The sequence below is a fragment of the Pseudophryne corroboree genome, chromosome 5 (genome assembly GCF_028390025.1).
Source record: "Pseudophryne corroboree isolate aPseCor3 chromosome 5, aPseCor3.hap2, whole genome shotgun sequence".
Classification (NCBI taxonomy): Eukaryota; Metazoa; Chordata; class Amphibia; order Anura; family Myobatrachidae; genus Pseudophryne; species Pseudophryne corroboree.
In genome coordinates, this window is record NC_086448.1 from 606,501,966 (window position 1) to 606,526,175 (window position 24,210).

The window sequence follows — 24,210 nt, forward strand, 5'->3', positions numbered from 1 at the left end:
CGCAATGAAAATCTGCTTAGTACGCATGCGCAATATTCGCACTGCGACTGCGCCAAGTAATTTAACAATGAAGATAGTATTTTTACTCACGGCTTTTTCATCGCTCCGGCGATCGTAATGTGATTGACAGGAAATGGGTGTTACTGGGCGGAAACACGGCGTTTTATGGGCGTGTGGATGAAAACGCTACCGTTTCCGGAAAAAACGCAGGAGTGGCTGGAGAAACGGGGGAGTGTCTGAGCGAACGCTGGGTGTGTTTGTGACGTCAAACCAGGAACGACAAGCACTGAACTGATCGCACAGGCAGAGTAAGGTTGAAGTTACTCAGAAACTGCAAAGTAGTTTGTAATCGCAATATTGCGAATACATCGGTCGCAATTTTAAGAAGCTAAGATACACTCCCAGTAGGCGTAGGCTTAGCGTGTGTAACTCTGCTAAATTCGCCTTGCGACCGATCAACTCGGAATGAGGGCCATAAGGAGAGCCCTGGTGCCCAGTGAAAGCACTAGCTACAATGCTCCTTCCCACATGATATACACATACATTTACAGAACACCAATCCTTACAAAACCCTCCCAATTTAATGTATTTGGACACTACTCTCTTAATGGGGGAGATTCAAATGTTTGAAAAGTCAGTTGGGAGTCTGTTTTTTCCTATCTAATAGACAGGAAAAAACAGACTCCCAACCGACTGTGTGCACTTAATTTGAGAGCTCTTTCTCATTTAGTTACATTATACTTTATTTTAAATCACTCATTTATTAGCAGTCATACCTAGGACCTTCAGTCACATCCTCCTTTATTTGAAACACATTTTTCAAATTACTGTCATACCCAGGATTCAAGCCCATGACCTTGCATAATCATAGAGCTATTTGCTCCTGTATGGGAATTATGATAGTATTTTCAAATGTGTGCCTTAAATAAATGAGTGTGTGACTGACGGTGCTTTGGGGCGTAAGGGGGAGATGGGGTTGGCCAGGTGATACCGAAGATTAAAGAGGAGGAAGTTGGAAGTGAGACTGATTAATCTAGAAGATTCACAGATGCAGCAGATCAGAGCCCCTGCCTTGTGCTGCCCTCTGCGTTGGCACATGTCGCACCACACTATTCACGGCCCTGGATAAAGCCATTAGTGCTCCAGTGATACTTATGGCAATGAACACTTAAACATCTTTGAAGCTCTCCTGGCTAATTACTGTGTAAACCATCTTTCAAGATTTACCATAAAGTATGTATGTAGCCCCTTGAAAAGTCAGTAAAGCAGATTACATAGTTTAGAGCTGACGCTTTGTGTAGATATAGTTATAATACCAAGACAACACATGTGCATACAAAATGCTTAAATACTTAATTGCTCAATTTCTATGTCGGACTTTCAAAAATGTATCACTTGATATCTTTTAGTATGGATTATAGCTTATGGAATATCATGTAAAATTAGTAAATAATGTGCTGCCTATAACATTTGCCTGTATTTACTACACGTACTATTTTTTTTCCTACTAGGCTTGGAGTATCACATACCATAGTTGGTTAACGTTTGTGTTATTGATCTGGTCATGTGCCCTCTGGATGATTCGTGATAGGAGGAAGTACGCCATGATTAGCTCGCCATTTATGGTTACATATGGTAATTTGTTGGTAACTTTACAATACATATGGAGCATAGACCTGGAATCTGAACTTTCTGAAGTTCAAGGTCTTCTAGAGCGAAAGAAACCAGAAGAACTTGCATCCAAGGTAAATTGATAGCACCGAATGTTGTTAGTAAAAAGAGGTTAAAGATACAGTTTTGTGGTGACTATAGTGCAATACAGATATTGTATTCTCTGGTGGCTAGTATACAATACAGAGACCATTCTCTGTTGGATGATGTCTACAATACAGAGCCCATCATCTGGCAGCTAGTGCACAAAGCATACCCTAGTCTGGTGGTTCATGTACAATATAGAACCTAGCCTGAGTTCTGAATGTTGGCTAGTGAAGTAAAACAAACATGTGGTGGCTATTAAACAACACAGAGACCATTGTGTGTAGCTTAATGAGCAATAGATGCAATGCTTTTTTATATAATATACAATAAAGAGACCATTCTACTGCTTGTACATTTGACTTTAGCAGCCAGTTAGCATCTGTTCAGTATAGACTACACTGGTATTTACATTGAAAACGTGTGTGGTAAGGAGTTGGGTGGAGTCTTTAGGGCATGGTTAGACACCTCACATTAGATTCAGATTGTACACAATGACTGGTAGACTCAGTGATAAATTGTCGGACTCAAACAAGTCTGTGACGTGTGATGCATGATGAATGGTAGGGGACAAGTGATGGCAGAAGATTAATACATTGTGAGTGACTAGTTATGAGATAGTGATGAAGAATGAATGTTGTGTACAGTACCAAGAGAATAAAGAGTATAATATTGATGTAAGTGGAAACATTAACATAATGTGTTATATCATTGGCTGAAAAAAATCTACTGAAATAGACTGTACCCTAAGAACTGTATACAAACCAATATTGTGAAAACTGAAATCAAATTAATTTTGTCCTGTCTATAGCTGACTCCTCATATTCACTCATCACGCTTTCTTTATTACTCAGTAACATACTTTATAACTGATCCGCTATTGGAAGTCATTCATGACTCGCCTGTTATCAGTCATCCCTATATCACTCACACTTTCGTATTGCTTCTCACTTACTACGTATCATATATCACTATCCATACCCACATCACACAGCCTCACACATCAGAAACAGATAAATTATAGTGTCCATTCTTGTTCTAATGTTTACCACCGATGCAGTAAATGATGTCCTAAAATGGACAATAAAAAAAACTTGCTTCCATGTAGTTTCTGGAAATATTATAGGGAATTAAAATAAATAAATGAAAACACAATTTAGGTGTATTTATTACTTAGCTTATTGTTTCTCAAACTGTGTGCCATTGGATTGGTGGTCCAGGACCAATTCAAATTATTTATGGTCAATGTAACAGAGCAAATCTTGCCCCTCACCGCACAATTGAACCTAAGGATGACCTATAAATACAATTCACTTAATTTAATATTTCTTTCTGAATTTCTCAATAAGAAACATTTAGCCTATGGGTGCCATGACAAAAATTCTGATACTTTAGGCCAGGGCATCGTGATTCAAAAAAGTTTGAGAATCATTTACTTAGCTTATTTGTTCAAGACTAACGATCCTGTGCGTTATAGAGAATGATTCTGTTATATTGGTCAGTAAATAAAATAAGATACTTTTATAAAGGATGCCGAATTATACTAAATAATGGAAATATAGCAGCTTTAAAAAAGTTTAAAAAAAACTTCAGTTTTTTTTCTCTTCTCTTTGATCTAGATACTTTTCTTAGTTACTTTTTGGCTTTTGCTCAGACAACATCTAACTGAGCAAAATCTGTTAAAGATAAAAGAAGCAACTTTATCAGAAATAAAAGTTGGAAGCCAGGACAAAGGTGAGAAAACGAGAACATTTATTTTACTTGAATTGTTCATGATCTGAAAAAAACAACTGTACAGACATAGTAAACTTTAAATTGACATAGTATTGAAATGGATGTCATGTGATGCATTTCGTCAGTTTAACCTACATTTGTTACTGCTGTTGTTGACTGAACTGTTGTTGACTCATGAGTGCAGTAATACTATTGATTTTTCTTAGAGGAAGAATTACCAGCAGATGAAGAAGAAGAAAAAGAAGATGACGAAAATGATATCATGAAGGTTCTTGGGAACATGGTGATGGCAATGTTTGTCAAGTATTGGATATACGTTTGTGGCGGAATGTTCTTCTTTGTCAGCTTTGAGGGGAAAATAGTCATGTACAAAATCATCTACATGATGCTCTTCCTGTTCTGTGTGGCTCTGTATCAGGTACAGTATATGTTACATGTGTAATATGTGCATCACACGCTCACTTTCTATACCTTCTCTTATTAAATGACCGTCAAAATAATGTGCCATATATGGACCTATTGGGCCAGATGTAATGCCGCCCGAGTTTGGTGGCCGTGCGGGATGCTGACTGAACTCTGAAGTTTATTTAAAGGGGCAATCACTTACAAGGCATGGTTTTGCCTTGTAAGTGATTGTCCCTTTAAAAAAACATCCAAGTTCAGTCAGAATCCTGCACGGCCGCCGAACTCGGGGGAATTACATCCCACCCATAATTTTTTTTCTAAATAGTGGAATATCATGTAAACTGTGAATATAAATAATAGGTATAACTGTGAAAGATACACATTAAATATAATTAACGACCAATCCCAGACTGTTGAACCACAATTACGATATGTGTTACAATAATTTCCAGAATGCAACAATTGTAAAAACACAGGTAAAAACTACTGGTGCTTTAATTTCAATTTATGGTCATGGTCAGTAAGCTTTTTACCATTTTTCCTTATTTTCAAACCTTAGAACACTTGACATTCATTACACTACAGACCATCAAGTAGATTATTATGTAACCTTTTTATGGCACAGAGGCAATTTAAGACATGAGGGTAGCCCGTGTGCAAATGTTCAGGCCTCCAATACCCCCAAAAATATGGCATACTGTATGCATAGAAAGGATATGTGCAGAAATGATATGACACATATGGTGCATATGTAGAATGTGACAAAGCCTCTGGTACGATGCTAAAATCTTAGCTACCTTCTGCAAATGCACTGGAGCCATATTTGTGAAATAACCCTTTAAACATGGCATGGGTTGCCGCTGGGCAAAACAGAACAATGGGTGCAGGGACTCTACATCCATTATGGATAATACACTTCAGTCATTTTAATGTGATTTACTAGAGGGTTAAAAGATGCCTTGAAAATGCTAATATAGGGCACCTGATTAGGCTTGGCCTTAAGGAAGTGACTTACAGTTGTTCTTCTGCCACCTTTCCTGATTATTAGTCAGCAGATTGTCTAGCTCACAGGTTCTCAAAGTCGGTCCTCAGGACCCCATACAGTGCATGTTTTGCAGAAAACCCAGCAGGTGCACTGGTGTATTAATTACTCACTGGCACATTTTAAAAGTTACACAGGTGGAGCTAATTATTTCATTTGTGATTCTATGAGGAGACTTGGAAAACATGCACTGTGTGGAGTCCTGAGGACCGAGTTTGAAAACCTGTGGTCTAGCTGTTAGGATGCCTTAGGGATCTACTATGTATATTTTCCTATTACTGCAATATTACTTCTTCATCCTTTCAGCTTCTACTCTATGATGTTTATTGAATCTGTTGTTGAGCATTCGGCCATTTGACCTATCTGTTGCTTTGCAGTTATACTAACATTTTAATGTTGTTTTTTTATTTATTATTTTCACATTTTAGGTGCACTATGAATGGTGGAGACGAATTTTAAAATATTTCTGGATGTCTGTGGTAGTTTACACCATGTTGGTGCTAATCTTAATTTATACTTATCAATTTAAATCCTTCCCACCCATTTGGATGAATATGACTGGATTAAATGAAGAGAAGTACGTTTGTCCATTGACATAATTTTGTACCATTCTTTATACTTTCAGTTCTAAAAAGCCAAACATGTTTTGCTATTATGTGCATAAATTAGTTAAAGTTCAGTTGAGAATTTATATTGTTGGGTATACACTTACAGTTATCCTATCAAATATAGGCCCTCATTCCGACTTGTTCACTCGCTAGCTGCTTTTAGCAGCCGTGCAAACGCTAAACCGCCGCCCTCTGGGAGTGTTTCTTAGCTTAGCAGAAGTGCGAACAAAAGGATCACAGCACTGCTACTAAAAAAGATTGTGCAGTTTCTGAGTAGCTGGAGACCTACTCCTAGCTTGCGATCACTGCAGACTATTTAGTACCTGTTTTGCCATCACAAACACGCCCTGCGTTCGTCCAGCCACACCTACGTTTCCCCAGCCACTCCTGCGTTTTTATCTGACACGCCTGCGTTTTTACACACACTCCCCGAAAACGGCCAGTTACCTCCCAGAAACACCCACTTTCTGTCAATCACTTTACGGCCAGCAGTGCGATTGAAAAGCGTCGCTAGACCTTGTGTAAAACTGCATTGGCTTTTGTGAAAGTACGTCGCGCGTGCGCATTGAGCCACATACGCATGCGCAGAAGTGCCGATTTTTAGCCTGATCGCTGCTCTGTGAACAACGGCAGCTAGCGATCAACTCCGAATGAGGGCCATAGAGATCAACAACATAGAAAATAGTAGCAATATTCCTTTCTGCTTATTAATTCCCATAAGGTTTATTCTCCAATCATGTTTGTGCTGTAGAATATCTCAGATACCTAATTAAAAAATATATTTGCCATAAAAGTAATTTCTATATTTATTGACATCGCTAAATTATGTTGTGATATGATAGCTAGACAGCAAGTAATAGAAAAATGACATATTGAATATATAAAAATGAGTGCATATTGTATGCGTGCAAAAATATAATATAAAATCTACTTAACTCTACTAGTATGTTGGATCTATTACATTTTAATACTTTCTAAAGAGTATCTGAAAGGCTACAATAGTAGTAAAGTTGATCCATACAGGTGTTTGTTTAACCATCCAGGAGCAGGAAATCTTGGAGATATAATCTGTCAGCTGTGGGCCTCTCGATTGCGGTGGGCCTCGGTGCACCGCACCGCCTGCAACGGTGGAAGTTCCGCCACTGACTCTCCCTGTACACCTGCTGGGTGACCTTGAACATATGACCTGCTGAGTGGTCTGGAGACTGTGACAGTTATCTGCAGCCACCCACTAAGCAGGGATTTTTTGGAAATTCGACTCCTAAGGGGATGAAACAGGGTAAAATGTTCTGCCAACAGCAAACCTTTGCCCACTGAAAACACATCAGCTAGTAATTCAAATTGCTGTTGATAATTTTAACTGTAAATGTAATACAGTAAGTTTTGTGCCTTTGCATGTCATGTTGCAACAGGATTTTGGTTTTATGAAGTTATATTTAATTAAGGTTCATATCTCAATCTAATAAATATTCACTTTTTAATGCAGAGTACAAACAATCACTTTAATAACTAATTTGTACATGAAATTGGTTATAATTGGCCACAAAGACAAAAATGTTTTAGTCAATTCACACTTTTGGCAGATTTACATTTTCAAGTGTAATTATTTCTCCTTTTAAACTTCTTTGCTTAATCATTAAGACGTTAGCAGGGAAAGGGAAAGGGATACTACTGCACTAGCATATTATAGAAAAGTTCCAAATTAGAACAAAGGAAACCCCTAGTTATATTCTATATCAGATATTTGAATTATATAGGGGGTGCTGCCACTGAATATATTGTTGCCAATATATAGTTATGCACAAAAAGAAACAGAGAAGGATTGGACTTGAAGTGGCACACTTAAACATTAAATTGATACATAAATTATAACTTTTATTAGAGTATATTTATTAAAAAGACCTGTAGCTGTGAAATATTAAAACCAATGCTTAATCATTAAGATAATTAAATGTAATATTACTGTAAAGTATAAGGACACTAGAAATCAGCAAGGGGTTTCCTTGATCAGACAGAAGCTCTTGTGTGCATTCCTGATTTTGGAACCTGCAGTCGATTTCCAATCCATATATTCCTTTGTAGTAGGATACAATTCTTCTTCTTCTTCTTCTTCTTCTTCTTCTTCTTCTTCTTCTTCTTATTATTATTATTATTATTATTATTATTATTTTTTTTCTGCCATAACCTGAAACCTTGCTTTGTTTTTCAGGCTAGCAGATCTTGGTTTAGAGACATTTGGTCTGACTGACCTGTTCACGCGTATATTTATCCCAACTTCCTTTTTGTTGGTGTGCATATTACACCTTCATTACTTTCATGACCATTTCCTGCAGCTCACTGACCTTAAGGCTGTAACCAGCAAACAGGACAACACAATTTACAGGTAGGAAAAAGGAGGCCTGAATATACTGTAGCCACTGATCTAATACACACCTGCAACATTTGTTTATGTGTTTTGTTCATTCATTAATCTACAGGGTATTTATACCTAAATTGTATACTTGTGTTGAACATTCTAGTGTAACATAAGATAAGGAAATGTTACGTTATCTATTATAAGAATTACTTTAATGTATAAAGCACACTTTTCCCTGATTTTATTAATATCTGGACAATTTACAGTATGTAGATGTGATAAATTACTTAACTGTAAAATATTTTTCCAGGCTTAGTAAATGCTAGCAGAAAATGTTTCTTATTTAAAAAAAATGTATCTAACCATTGGAAATGTGTGGACATAGCTAGTGTAACACTTAAAATAGTAGACCCAACAATCTTATTGAGATGAGGGGGATTTTAAAGGACCACTAAATGCATCTGCACTGTGCTTTACAAACCAGAACTACAGTAGTGCTATTACTTTAACAAATATGTAAATGTTTCATTAGTGGGACAACATTTATATCAGGGCTGGCCAAACCAGTCCTCGAGATCTACCAACAGTTCACATTTTCCAGACCACCTAGCTGGTGCACAGGTGTAGTCATTACTAATTAAGATGTGCTGCATTCATTCCTAACTGACAATTCTACAGATCTACAGGAGGCCTGGAAAACATGAACTGTTGGTAGATATCGAGGACCGGTTTGGCCAGCCCTGATTTATATCATAAAGTGATGCAATGGAGAGCGAATCCCCCTACTTACAATATGGCAGATGTTATATTAGTTAAGGTGCCCACATACAGTATGCAGCCATTTGTTGTCATGATGCCATCATATTTTTTGAAATCTTACAATACTCTCTATGCCAACAATCTCCGTTGCATGCCTGCTAATATGTTAAGTTTATCAGATTTAGATTGTTCTGTGTGTATAAATCATTCAATGAAAGATTGTTTCTGAAAAGATCTTTCAGTCTTGATAGATTTACAATAACAAGCTTACAATAACATAGAAACAAATACTGTAGTTTGCTAGGTAGATAGCAAATTACATATAATGTCACATGTTTTTTATATTTCATTGTATCACTAATATATGCAAGAGTTGCTTGCCTTTTTCTACAGTAATTAAAAAATAAAATGAAAATTAGGCAATTCAATTAGCGTGCCTCGTGTTAGGAAACTTATTGAAATACTAAAAACACATTTAAAGTAGATTTTTTTTATTTGAATTTAGCTCAACAAATGTTTAGTTTAATTTTTTTTTATTTTTTTGGTTATGATAATATTTGAAATGAAAAAATACTTTTAAATGCATTTGTGTAACCTTTTCAGAATTGGCTTTCTCATCAACCTTAATATCAACAATTCAGTGTAACGTGAATGTCTTGATTTTTATAGTTTATATATATAACAGTCCTTTAGTCTTCAGCATATCCTGAGTGTATCCCCTAAGTATTTTACCTCATGATAGTCACATAGCATATGGAATAAATTTGTCTGCCTATCGACTCTCTTCAAAGTGTTTGTTGGTACTCGGATATATTATGTTTAAAGATGTTGATTAAGTGTTTTAGTATGAATAATTCTTCATACGTAATATAATTATAGGCATAAATTCCTTCCATACTCAGCTCCATACTGGAGCTCACAGATTGGATTGTAATTCTATCAGAAGGATTGCTAGTGCAAATACATTTGCAAGAATAAAGGCATGCATTGATGTCTCAGATTGCGGGGTCCTGTTACTGTACCTCTTGAAGCACATAAATTAATTCACTTACAATGTTGCAGCTATTTTCTTACTAACAAATAAGTCAGCTGACAAAAAAGGATGTTAATATTTTGCACTCAAATATAGACATATTTCTTAAGAATCTTTACAGTATATTTAGCAAAAAAGAACACAAACAAAAATTAGCAAAATCAGGGGCAATTACAGGATTGATGGGGGAATTACAACTTTGATGTTCATCAGAATATTAATATGCTATGTACTGTATACTACTACTTACAGTTTATGCAGACAAGATTATATACACATCTTAGTTTGGAAAAGTCTCCAAATCACACTTCCTTGTAAACAGGAGCTAGTACAAGTGTTTGTAAAGTGATAGGAGGGGTGATGCTAAGTTTTTCAGCATATTATCATCAGTATCACTGGGTCAGACGGAGTATCTGGCCATCTGCAATCCCTTGGCAATGGCCTATGATGTTTATATTACTGTACAGTTAACAAACCATCATACTAGCAGGCAACATCCTCTTTAAAGTTATGTGTAGATGCAGTCAGACTTTTCCGGTGAAGGAATCTCTTTCCAGGCAACTTAGGATGCTCTACTTTCATTACTATTCATTTCCAGCAACCACTGTTACATGCATCTTGCCATATTCTGTTTCATCCTATTTAACAGTTTCCTTCTCTCTCTTAACTCATTTTTCATTGCATGCATTCTTGTGCCTCCATCTCTCAACTCGTAGCCATGCCAAAGTTAATGGCCGTGTTTACCTAATAATAAATAGGTGGGTATTAACATGTCTAATTTCTGAGCATCTAACCATAACCCAAAAACGACATGAAAAATTCACCCAGTGGAATTTCATGTCTTTATAACTCAGTCGCATGTGCTTGAAAACCGCATTTTAAAATAGTGATGAATAATGAATTTATTTTTAGTACAACAATCACTTTCTATACACTGAGAATTTAAAAGTTGCTTCAGACGGGGAGATGTACACAAATGGTTATTAATAAACTAATAATAAAAAAAAATACTCTGCTTTTATACACAAACAACAAATATTTTGTATACAGTTAAATATGAACTGTATTAAATTTATTTTCTTACTACAAAATATATAGTTTATTAGATTGATTGATTGATTGATGTTGCTATATATTTATGCTACAGAACAAGTTGACCTTTACTGGGACACCTACATATATTTGTGTAGCATTTTTAGATAATACATTTTCTGTTTTTCACCTGTACATTTTATTTTCTTTATTAGCAGAACCTTTTACAGAAAGTTTAAAGTTGGCTTTGAAAAGAAGGGCCTTCCTAAAACAGGCATACATATACAGTTTATGTGTGTGTGTGTGTGTGTGTGTGTGTGTGTGTGTGTGTGTGTGTGTGTGTGTGTGTATATATATATATATATATATATATATAGTGTGTGTGTGTGTGTGTGTGTGTGTGTGTGTGTGTGTGTGTGTAGAAGGTATATATATATAAAATTGACTGTACTGTCCCAAATCCTGGTGCTGATGTATATACCACATTATAAACCGTAAGTTATAATTTTGCAAATCATATCATAAATCCATAAGGATCTTTTGCCAGTAGCTCCACAAAAGAAAAGCTACAAAATTACTAAAATATAGAAAGTTTTTAAATAATGAAAATGTCATATATCTGTTCATAGATATGAATAGAGAAATGTCCTCTCTAATACTACAAAACAATTTATTAAGACTTTATTAAGACAAATAGTATGTTTTGTCTATACAGTATGTGTGGAATGACAGTTAGTCTTAATAAATTGTTTTGAATTAAAAGAGACGCCACCCCTATGAACAGATATTAATTCTTTCAAAACTCTCTAGATTCTTTCCCACTGATGCAATCCATATTTTAGTCTCTCTCCCTCTTTCTCTTTCTCTTTCTCTCTCTCTCTCTCTCTCTCTCTCTCTCTCTCTCTCTCTCTCTCACTGTCATATATATATATATATATATATATATATATATAATTATATAAAGTCTATCCACATAGATAGACTTTTTTGTAGGCGTGAAATACGACAATTTATTTGCATATGAAATTTATACTATATGTAACTTAGGGGTCTTTATATTACTAAGCCTTGGATGGAGATAAAGTCGCTGGAGATAAAGTACCAGCCAATCAGCTCCTAACTGCCACGACACAGGCTGGGTTTGAAAAATGACAGTTAGGAGCTGATTGGCTGGTGCTTTATCTCCAGTTACTTTATCTCCATCCAAGGCTAAGTAAATAGAGCCCTACAGTAATTCACATAACAGTTTGTTATGGTCATTTCTGTGTGCACCTTAAATCTTTACAATGATCAATGTGCATGCAATGTTATACAACTTCTAAGATATTTTTTTAAATTCTCAAACTCATTAACTCTTTCTACCTTCACAAATAATTTCAGTATAAATTTATAGTATGGGTATAATCACAATGCATGTCCTAATAGTTACTGTAGTGTTTGATAGATACCTTCTATTTAAGTTGTTAAGATGCATGACTTACTTTTATAAAGCATCCCTTTACATCTTCTATTCTCATATTCCTTTTCTCTTTCTGTTTTAATTGCTCTTGAGCAGCATCAAGAAAAAAATTCCAATTCAGCAAAATGAGTAAGTGCTGTGAAGCCATGAAATGCTCCTGGTGACATGCTGTCATTTCATGATTCTACCTCTTAAACTCTGACTGTTTTCTCCCACGGGGAAAATATCAAGTTTAAGTGTCAAAACCACTCTGGTTTTTGCTTATAAAAACCACCCACACATAACCCATAGTCTTCTTTGTTTTTATTCTCAAATAGGAATGAAATGTAAATACTGTACTTCTATTTTTTGTTTGGCCAATATCATTTCTTCCAAGATGGCTGCAAAATAGACGACTAAGATGTATATTGAATCCACAGATTGGTGCACCCAGATGGAAGCTTGCCCGATTTAACCATGATGAACTTAACTGCAGAGGCGGAAATGCTAGAAGAGAAGCAGGAAAAGCAGCTGGAGGTATACGCCCAACAGAAGGAACAGGAATCAGCGGATGAATGGCAGAAGAGAGATGACAAGGGTGGAGGGTATACTGATGATGAGGAGGAGGATGAGAAGGAGGAGGGAGAGGAAGAAGAATCAGAAGAGGAGGAAACTTCAGGTATTGGTGAAGCACATACCAATTTATTTCTCTTCTAGCCATTGTATCCAATTTACAAAATTTGATGATGCACAAGTTAATGTTTTGTGATGCATTTCATTGGGCCATCGATCAAAATCAGCATATACCTTCTTTTTATCTATTCCACACATAAGAATCGATTTCTCAACTTTTTGGGAACTAGGGAATGTTATCTTGAAAGAATCAGTGTAGGCACCAATACTATCATCTCATATGATACTAGGCCTTAAGTCTTCGAGTCTTTGTATCAGACATAGAGCTATCAATCAAAGCATTGAGAAAGATGATGGAGAGAGAAATAAAGCACTAACCAATCATCTCCTAACACTCATTTTACAGGCTGTATTTGAACAATGACAGCAGCTGATTGGTTAGTGCTTTATCTCTCTCCACTTTATCTCTCCATGCTTTGATAAAGAATCCCCATAGGGGCAGATGTATTAAGCCTGGAGAAGTGATAAAGCAGTGATAAGTGGAAGGTGATAACGCACCAGACAATCATTACGGGTTTGAAAAATGACTGGAGCTGACTTGCTGGTGCGTTATCATCAATGGTGCATTATCAACTGTGTGGCAGATTCATTTAAAAACTTGTCAGCCTTTCCCTACCCAGTAGGTTAAGCCCTAGAGGGTGCACTTAACGTGGAGCCTCCAAACCTCAGGAGCTCATTGGAAAAATCTATGTCAAATGCACCTTCTGGGACAACCCATAGATTCTGTAATGCGTAATCTGTGGGATAACATACGTTATCTGCTGGTTTTCAAGGAAATTGCTTAAAAATTAATTAGCTCCAAATGTTAAAACCCGGAGCTATACCTGCACAGTATACACAACGGAATTTGCAGAACTGCAACTGAAGTTGAATAAGGCCCAAAATCCCCTGCAGAACTGAATATGCCTCTTTGTGTACTATGCTATAAAATAAAGGCCTAACGCTGCTCCTCACCTCTTTGGGGGAATTCAAGTGTTTTGCATGCTGTAGGCCCCTAGATGGCACCCGAAGGAGCAATTCAAGTGTTGCTCTGTTCGAGTGCTTACAGCTACCAGCGCAAACATTACTGTTATGTTGTTCCGTCAGTTTGACGGGCTGATAACTAGTAAATACATATTTGTGTATTATTAATAAAATGTGTTTTTATGGGAACTAATTATGCAAAGGAAATAGTAATGACATTTGGTTTAATTTTTATTCAGAGTCCAGGAATAAATGGCATTTAGTCATTGACCGCCTGACAGTTCTTTTCCTAAAATTTTTGGAATACTTCCATAAATTACAACTCTTTGCCTGGTGGATTCTGGAACTTCACATAATAAAAATAGTTTCTTCATACATCATATGGGTGACTGTGAGAGAGGTATGGCATTTCGTTTTATCTTTAGATGGTAATAAAAATGGAATATGCATGTACATTATTGACAAATAGGACAAATCTAATAATTTCTGTGTCGACCATTTGCATGTCAGCCTTTTGAACCTGTTGACATGTTGACCCCGTCGACCTAATCCATGTTGACAAATCAACTGTTGACCATGTTGAACTATTGACTGGTGACATATTGACTTTCGACTATCTAGTGTTGACCTACAGTATTTACTGTCTATCTATTTAGTCCATCTTCCATCCAGGTACCCTCAACAATATTGGGGGTAATTCCAAGTTGATCGCAGCAGGAAATTTTTTAGCAGTTGGGCAAAACCATGTGCACTGCAGGGGGGGGCAGACATAACATGTGCAGAGAGAGTTAGATTTGGGTGGGTTATTTTGTTTTTGTGCAGGGTAAATACTGGCTGCTTTATTTTTACACTGCAATTTAGATTGCAGATTGAACACACCACACCCAAATCTAACTCTCTCTGCACATGTTATATCTGCCTCCCCTGCAGTGCACATGGTTTTGCCCAACTACTAAAAAATTTCCTGCTGCGATCAACTTGGAATTACCCCCATTGTGCATTGATGGCTCCCACAAAGGCATTTCTCCTCCTCTTTCTTCCTCTTCCCCTTCCTTTCCCTTATTCCCTGTTGCTTTTTTTTTCAGTTCCCCTTATTTGCTGTATTATCTACTACTGGGTTCTTAATGTTTTTTTTTGTGACTGTTAAAATTATACCATTTTTCTCAGGCATTTCCTTTTGTGGACACTTGTACTGTGTTTTGCCTTGTATTTTATATGCTCTGCTACTCAAAACAAACCTAATTGTAAAAAAGAAAATCCAAACCTACGTACAGTGGACCTAATTCTGAGTTGATCGCAGCATCAAGTTTGTTAGCAATTGGGCAAAACCATGAGCACTGCAGGGGGGACATATATAACATGTGCAGAGAGAGTTAGATTTGGGTGGGGTGTGTTCAAACTGAAATCTAAATTGCAGTGTAAAAATAAAGCAGCCAGTATTTACCCTGCACAGAAACGAAATAACCTACCCAAATCTAACTCTCTCTGCACATGTTATATCTGTCCCTCCTGCAGTGCTCATGGTTTTGCCCAATTGCTAACAAACTTGATGCTGCGATCAACTCAGAATTAGGCCCAGTGTCTAATTCATCGTTGCTGCGATGCATACGCACGGGCTAATGCATTGCGGCAAGATGCAGTGTACGCTGTGCTGCAACTAGTTGCAGCCGGGAGTTGCTCCATAGAAGACTTTGGCTTGCGTGTGCATAGCATGTGCGTGTCATAGACGTGGGCACACTAGTCTCTCCATCCATGTACGCATCACGGTATGGATGAGCGTGGATACATCTGTATATCAGCAAATAAAGTGTAAATAGTTGTCAGATTGTAACCCAAAGTATCCAATATGATACTTGCTTTACTCTCTGAGAAAGTGTTTGTTTCAGGTCTTCACTTTTAGTAAATATTACACTATGTATGCCATATCATGCAGTAAATTCTGATTTTAAGGTGGAAAGTGATTTCTACTATGAATAATATGATTACCCAAAATGAGCATATTTCCTGTTATTCTTATTTTTTATACAGGTGTCTTTGCTCAATTATGTGTTTTTAATCGCCTGGGCTTTCGCCTTACCCTATTCCCAGTTCCGGCCATTAGCATCCAGTGTATGCACTGTCTGGACATGTGTGATCATTGTATGTAAAATGTTGTACCAACTCTCAACCATTGAACCACTGAGCTATTCCAGTAACTGTAGCATGGTAAGTTACATTATATAAAGAACAGTGTTCAGAATTCTTGACAGTATTATAATTAAGTTTTGCAGCATTTTAATAATGTCGTTTTTAAAGTCACAAGATACAATATTTATCTTAAAGATTACCAAAATACAGTTTGATCTTAACAGGTAAACTTATTGAACGATGAGGTCTTGTTTCCAGATATGTGCTTGGAAGATGAATAAAAATATGTGAATACTAGTCCCGCTTTAGTGATGCATGTTAAATATGTTTTCCATGTGCTCCATATATGTTGCACGTAAACCAATACAGTCTACAGATGTGTCTCATACACATAGCCTCAATATGCCATACACTGCAAGATGCCTGGCATGACCGAGCAGAACCGAGAGGTTTGTAGTAGTTTTATCTTTAAATGTTACGCCTTATTTGCACCATAGAAACTCCACTCAGTGTACTGCAGACACAGGGTGAGACTTTACCCTCACATAAATCAGCTTGAAACATAAACAAAGTCGCAGATGAAGCATAACGGAACTTAGTATCAGAAAAAGCAATGAGAAAATATATAGTATATATATATATATATATATATATATATATAGCTGATTGCAGTTGACTAACTGAATTATTTCTGGTTCTTCTTATGACCTTGTCTGATGCCCATGTGGCAGTTTGGTGATGGCAAAATAAATCCATTTTAAAAATAAATATCCTATATCTCTGATCCGTTATGCATGACCTCAGGGAAAACCGATTCTTTAAATTAGGGATTTTCGGTGGCAAAACAAAGAGGACTTCCCAGGGGGATGAGAATTATGAGGTCACACAAATGGGGGAATGGGGAACAATACAGTTACTTACAGAGTTACAGTATCATACAGTTTCATGGTAGGTAAGTGATTTCTCTTTGCATAGAAAAGAGCAAGTAACCTGTACTGAAAATATCCCCAGCTGCATAATTCTCTGTATCTGCATGCAAGATAACATAAGACTAACAATTTAAAAGAAAATGGAAAAGTTATTTTTCATAAAAAGAAGGCTACTGTAGCCATATAAAAATGCAGTATTCGTCTACAGTGTGTTATGCATTATTACACTATCCTTATCTATTCCAGCCTCTGCCCAATCAGACAAATGTTATCAGCAATACAGAACTTGAGAATTCCCTTCTGTACAGTGGTCCAATTGATCCGTCCGGATGGGTAGGATTAAAGAAGTCTATACCACTACTTTCATACTTACGGGTAATTTACATTTCTCTATAGCCTATTCTGATTTTTTTTACATGTTTTTAAGACCTTTGCCTGCACTGACACCTCTAACAATAAGTTGGCACTTCTAATGAGCTGATTCCACAATCATAACTGAGTGCCAGAGCTAGGAAAGTGACTCCTGACTCTAATCAGGAACGGGCTGTCATTTATAACCCTGCATTGGATCCTCCATGTAACCTGATCCTAGAACCTAGAGTAGATGCAGAGGCAGACCAGCAAGTGTCAGAGTGCTGGAACTAAGGGAGAGCTGCAAAGTCTTTACTTTTCTCACCCATTACTTAGGTACAGATTATTAATATGGTAACAAATCAATTTTAGAGATCCATCTTGTATGATGTCTTGTAAAGGCAGGTTTAAAACTTGGCTACTGTTGTTCCCAAAGTATTATGCTCCAGCTTTGCAATTACTGTATACCAGTACTGTATGTTTATCAGTATTGCCTTACATAACTTCTATTTAACTTATTTGTCGTAAGCCAAACTTATTACAGTATGTATGTGTGACTAAATTCATATAGGCAAGATCACGCTTTAAACTTTAAATAAATACATACTAATTAAAATTACAAACATTTGTGTATTATACTATGAATTATATATAAAATCTATAATATTATAAAATAAACGTGTGCACATTTCATAATTTCTTAAATGTCCATCTACTGCGGTAAGAGGACCTAAACAGAAAAAAAATATCTACTTAGTTTGCACGCACAGAATTTCCAAACATCGGACAGGAATTCTCTCAACATTAAGGGTGTACTAATCATAGCATATTTAGCAGTTTGGTGATAATAAACCAATGTTGTGATCCGTACCATAACAGGGTGACAGTGCCTCCACCCCCTAAACCCGTGATGCATTGACATCACATCTAGGGGCAGAGACACTAGTTCTGGTAAGTAGAGGACTGCCTGGAGCTTCCTAAAGATGCTTCGGGTGGCTCTGCAGTAGCATTATTGGCTGCAGGGTGCCATTCTGGATACCCTGCTAGCTACATGCAGGTGCCGCTGGGCAGCAGTGGTGCCGCCCCCAGGGCCTTACACCCTGTGCAATAGAACTGCTCACAGGCCGCCCATGGTTATTGCACTGGTTGTGACTGTCTTCACTTGGGCCCAGCACCACAACCATTTATTCCATCCATTTATATAGGTGTTTTTAATAAGTGTAACTTTCTGCTAGGTTCTACCTGCATTATATAACCTATGTGCAGATGTAACAGACAGAGGTACGTACCCATGTTATAGATATTAATTGATAGTATACATAATCATCTGAATTAAGTCATCTTGTGGCAGGAGTTGGGACATTCAGTGTTTTATCAAAACGTGCGCCCTCAAGTTTATTTCTAAAATACGATACATACTCTGTAATTGTGTGTGGGTGCTGGAGTGAAGCTTAGTAAGAGAATATTACATAACTGGATGTGTAAATGATCCCTTTTTTCTCATTACAGAACAATTTGCTCATGTTGTTCATATTAGCTTTCGAAGTGACAATTTATAGGCATCAGGAGTATTACAGGTGCCGAAACAACGTGACCGCACCAGTCACAAAAACAATATTTCATGATATCACAAGACAGCACCTGGATGATGGACTCCTTAATTGTGCCAAGTATTTCATAAACTATTTTTTCTACAAATTTGGTATGGAGGTAAGATTTAAATAATATTTTCCAGATCAATACTATGGACTGGTTTCACTGACAAGTAAATAAATACAATATTTTATCTGTGTGTTGTAATCTGGTTGTGTTAAGCGGCCAATACATCCAAGATCCCCAGGCACAGGACTAATGGGGAAATCCAGCATGATGGATTTCCCTGATTTGTCGATCCAGACTGTCTGGGTATTTTAACATACAGAATTTCACAGATTCCCTGACGGATTGCTGATCATCATCAATAGCCGACAATTAGAGTTTGTGATCAACAGATTGTATCTGGGAAATGCGGTGCTGAAGTATGGCCCACATTAGAGTGACGAAGAAACATAATATTTACAATCACATTTTCATAAGAATAATGCCACAATTCTGATTACACCCCTCTAAATCCAGACTAAGGGGGAGATGTACTAAGCAGTGATAAAAGTGGAGAAGTGAGCCAGTGGAGACGTTGCCCATGGAAACTAATCAGCATTGACGTAACATTTATAATTTGCATACTATCAAAGTATACAGAGTAGCTGATTGGTTGCCATGGCCAACTTCTCCACTGGCTCACTTCTCCACTTTTATCACTGCTTAGTACATGTCCCCCTTAGTGGTATCATTAACACTAAACAGTGCAGTTCTAATGAGCACTAAAGCTGTTTTCCCTCTGTTGTAATATCCCATGACTGCTTTTGTCTCTGTATTTATTTTGTGCATGACTATATATGACAAAATAGCATCTCTCGTGGGGTGTGGTATGGAAAGTCGGCATTCCGAAGGTCGACATTTAGAATGTCTACACCAGAAATGTCAACAGGGTCTGAATGTTGACATAGACATTAGATCGACAACCAGTATGTCAACATTCAAAAAATCTTGACATGGTCATTATGTTGACAATTAACATGTTTACACCAGAATGTTTTTTTGTTTGTTTGTTTTTTTCGCTTATTTTACCCTAACCCTAACCCAACAATAAGCAAAAAACGGTATGTCAACATTAGTAGGATAATACAGGTTGAGTCTCCCTTATCCAAAATGCTTGGGACCAGAGGTATTTTGGATATGGGATTTTTCCGTATTTTGGAATAATTGCATACCATAATGAGATATCATGGTGATGGGACCTAAATCTAAGCACATAATGCATTTATGTTACATATACACCTTATACACACAGCAGAAGGTAATTTTAGCCAATATTTTTTATAACTTTGTGCATTAAACAAAGTGTGTCTACATTCACACAATTCATTTATGTTTCATATACACCTTATACACACAGCCTGAAGGTCATTTAATACAATATTTTTAATAACTTTGTGTATTAAGCAAAGTTTGTGTACATTGAGCCATCAAAAAACAAAGGTTTCACTATCTCACTCTCCCTCAAAAAAGTCTGTATTTCGGAATATTCCGTATTTCGGAATATTTGGATATGGGATACTCAACCTGTAGTAGAGTGCCAGAGACAGGGTTGTGAGATAGTTAATGCAAGGAGAATATAAAAATTAACAATTCCACAAAGTGTGTTAAAGTCATAAGAGTACCAAGAATGAAGCTAGATGAATGATGGCTTGTTACTGAAACAGTAGTCATTGTTCTAAAAGCAAAGCAAGATACATAGGGGGAGATGTAAAAAATCCTTGGAGAGAGATAAAGTACCAACCAATCTGGTCAAATCAGTAAAATGACAGGCGCTGATTGACTGGTACTTTATCTCTCTTCACTTTATTTCTCTCCCAAGGTTTAATACATCTCCCCCCAGAGTATTTTCTCTTTTTGAGCAAAGTTTTAAAATTCAGGTACTAATTTTTACGTTAGAAGAACAGTGATATCATGATTTCACACTGGGAGTGCTGGAAATGTATAAGCCACAGTTTAACTAGCATACCCTAAAAACATCTGGCACTGTGAAAATATAAGTGCAATAAATAATACACACAATTGTCATCGTTGCTTTCTGCTAACGTTATATTGTCTTCCTATCCTCATACAGACTTGCTTCTTACTTTCTGTTAATGTAATTGGTCAGAGGATGGATTTCTTTGCCATGATCCATGCATTTTGGCTGTTTGCCGTACTGTACAGACGTAGGAGAAAAGCAATTGCAGAAATCTGGCACAGATATTGCTGCTTCCTTGCCTGTATTATTACATTCCAGTACTTCATATGTATTGGCATTCCTCCTGCTCCATGTAAAGGTAAAAAACACATTTTATTCACAGAAGAAAAAAAATAGCTAGGTTTTATATTTTGTGAAAGAAAATAATGAGATGTACTTTTCCAAGCTAGCCTAGAAATAATTGTTTTTAAATATTGCTTTTTCTGTGTTTTCAGACTATCCGTGGAGACACCATGGGGCCAAATTTAACTCCAATATAATAAAATGGTTGTATTTCCCAGACTTTATTGTGAGACCTAATCCCTTATTTCTCGTCTGTAAGTATACAGTATTGGTATCATATTTGTGCTGCTATCAGCTAAGAGGCATACTGTACACCTGGGGGAAAAATACAGTGAATAGTGCCATGCTGTATAATCTTTACGTGTAAATTAGAAATCGGTATTAAGTTTGACTGTCATACATTATATAGAGCCCTTATACATAGGGGCTTTAAGTCTGACTGTCATATATAGGGTCCTTACACATATAGGCACTTATGTTATGCAATTTACAACATGAGATGAGTGTCTGGAAGTGAGTTTGCACTAGCCTAGCACATTGCTCTACGTTTCTGTGAATATTACCTGTCTTTTTTGACTCAACAAACATATATAGAATAGAATGCACCAGTACAAATGTGGGGGTGTAGTATGATATGCCGGCGGTCGGGCTCCTGGCGGCCTGCATACCGGTGCCGGAATCCCGAACGCCGGCATACCAACAGCTGGGCGAGTGCAAATGAGCCCCTTGCGGCCTCACTGCGTTTGCCACGCTGCGGGCACGGTGGGCGCGCCACGCTATCTATTCTCCCTCCAGGGGGGTCGTGGACCCCCAAGAGGGAGAAAAGCTGTCGGTATGCCGGCGGTCGGGATTCCAGCGCCGGTATGCTGGTCGTCGGGAGCCTGGCCGCCAGCATACCGAAGACCACCCCAAATGTGGAACACATGCACAAAGTCAACCAATCAGGAGCATTCTACATTATTTACATGCTTTGCTTTTACTGAAAACTTAAGTCTGATTGGTTGCTGTGATTTTCAGAACTGAAGCTACAGGTACAGTATGTGGCCTGAGTAACACAGGGGCAGATGTATTAACCTGGAGAACGCATAAGGAAGTGATAAACCAGTGATATGTGCAAGGTGATAAAGGCACCAGCCAATCAGCTCCAATATGTAAATTAACAGTTAGGATCCGATTGGCTGGTGTCTTTATCGCCTTGCACATATCACTGGTTTATCACTTCCTTATGCCTTCTCCAGGTTAATACATCTGCCCCACAGTGAGAGAACTCCAACTAGTATAACTTGTATTGCATGAGGGTCTAGGTATGAAATATCTGACTTTGCCACATAGTGATAGCCATACTAAAACAATGAAAATGAACAGGTACATTTCTAAGCTACTCCCTAGGAAGCAGTGTACTGATGATCTCTAGTAAGGGTGGAAGTACATGGAAATCCTGCTTCAGTACTGCCCTGTGTCATTCTTTCACTCACAAGGATATTATGTAAATAGCTTTTCCCAACAGGCTAGCTGTGAGTTATTTTAAATAGTTATTATTCGATACTTTCCTTTTAATATTGTACTTGTGACATTTTCATTTGGAGCTGTGCACCTGGATTTGCATAAATGCACTTACAGTGTGATTCAGTACATCAGTGGTTCCAAAACTCGGTCCTCAAGGAACACTAATAGTTAACATTTTCCAGGTCACCCGGGGCAGGGGCACTGTGTATCACCAACTTAAAAAATCCACATGTGACCTGGAAGACATGAACTGTTAGTGCTCCTTGAGGTCTGAGTTTGGGATCCAATGCTTTACATTAACTCCTCTAAGTCCAACCAGTACATACCAATACACTTATGGCCAGAGTGCATGTTTGCTCACTATGCACCCAATATGGATTTTCTAATATTACGTTTGACTAACATATCAAAACTGGAAATGTGGTATGCAGTAATGTGATATAAACTATCTCCAATAATTTATACAAAACTATTAGAGAACATGTAAAACACAGTAATATACAGTACGTATTTAAAAGTAGCTTGACATTTTAAAATATTTTAAAATGAACCAATCACCCAAAATATATGTCCAGAATTTGCTCTAATCCACACAGGATAGGCCTTAAACAGTCCATGTATGTCGGATCCACCAAATCACATTCAGGACTATCTGGAGCATTATAATGCATCTAATAAACCAGATTGAGTGGTGGCTTTAAGAACATAGAACTTGTGTGATTAGCTGTATAAAGACACACTTAACCAACCATTATTTTCAACACAATCAATATTATCACTATACTAAATTTATTGCAACCAACCTTTTGATGAGATATTGGGGGTCATTCCGAGTTGTTCGCTCGCTAGCAGTTTTTAGCAGCCGTGCAAACGCATTGTTGATGCCCACTGGGGAGTGTATTTTCGCTTTGCAGAAGTGCGAACGCTTGTGCTGCAGAGCGCCTGCAAAATCTTTTTTGTGCAAAACAAGACCAGCACTGGACTTACTCTTCATGTGCATTGATTCTAATGACGGAGGGACGGCTTTTGACGTCACACACCCGCCCAGCGTTCGGCCAGCCACGCCTGCGTTTTTCCAGACACGCCTGCCTTTTTCTAAGCACTCCCTGAAAACGGTCAGTTGCCGCCCAGAAATGCCCACTTCATGTCAATCTTCCTGCGTTTGGCCGTGCGACTGGAATCTTCGTTAGACTCAAACCAACGATGCTCATTGTACCTGTACTACGCGCCTGCGCTTTGCGGTGCATACACATGCGCAGAAATGCCGGTTTTTAGCCTGATCGCTGCGCTGAGAACAACGGCAGCTAGCGATCAACTCGGAATGACCCCCATTACCACTTACAATCTAAGTCGGACAATAAAGACCTTATATTAAGGACCTGAAGTTGGATAATATATATGTGGTTTGTCGGTAAGAGGGTCTCATGATGTTTTAAACAATGGGGCAGATGTATTAAGCCCGGAGAAGTGATAAAGCAGTGATATGTGGAAGGTGATAATGCACCAGCCAATCAGCTACTAACTGTCAAGTTACATATTGGAGCTGATTGGCTGGTGAATTATCACCTTGCACTTATCAGT

General features: G+C 37.5%; 1 protein-coding gene across 6 annotated transcripts in view; it reads left to right on the forward strand.

The window, feature by feature from the left end:
- The window catches only part of PIEZO2 (piezo type mechanosensitive ion channel component 2), a 648,659-nt gene that overhangs the window by 507,883 nt on the left and 116,566 nt on the right, over nucleotides 1-24,210 (forward strand). For all 6 annotated transcript variants that reach the window (XM_063923449.1, XM_063923453.1, XM_063923452.1 and 3 more), the window contains exons 13-24: nucleotides 1,512-1,745; nucleotides 3,375-3,489; nucleotides 3,696-3,907; nucleotides 5,365-5,513; nucleotides 7,754-7,927; nucleotides 12,603-12,841; nucleotides 14,058-14,218; nucleotides 15,847-16,023; nucleotides 17,121-17,249; nucleotides 18,735-18,935; nucleotides 20,935-21,139; nucleotides 21,276-21,377. In XM_063923449.1, the coding sequence (XP_063779519.1) occupies nucleotides 1,512-1,745; nucleotides 3,375-3,489; nucleotides 3,696-3,907; nucleotides 5,365-5,513; nucleotides 7,754-7,927; nucleotides 12,603-12,841; nucleotides 14,058-14,218; nucleotides 15,847-16,023; nucleotides 17,121-17,249; nucleotides 18,735-18,935; nucleotides 20,935-21,139; nucleotides 21,276-21,377 (2,098 nt within the window). The remainder of the gene's footprint in view (nucleotides 1-1,511; nucleotides 1,746-3,374; nucleotides 3,490-3,695; nucleotides 3,908-5,364; nucleotides 5,514-7,753; nucleotides 7,928-12,602; nucleotides 12,842-14,057; nucleotides 14,219-15,846; nucleotides 16,024-17,120; nucleotides 17,250-18,734; nucleotides 18,936-20,934; nucleotides 21,140-21,275; nucleotides 21,378-24,210) is intronic.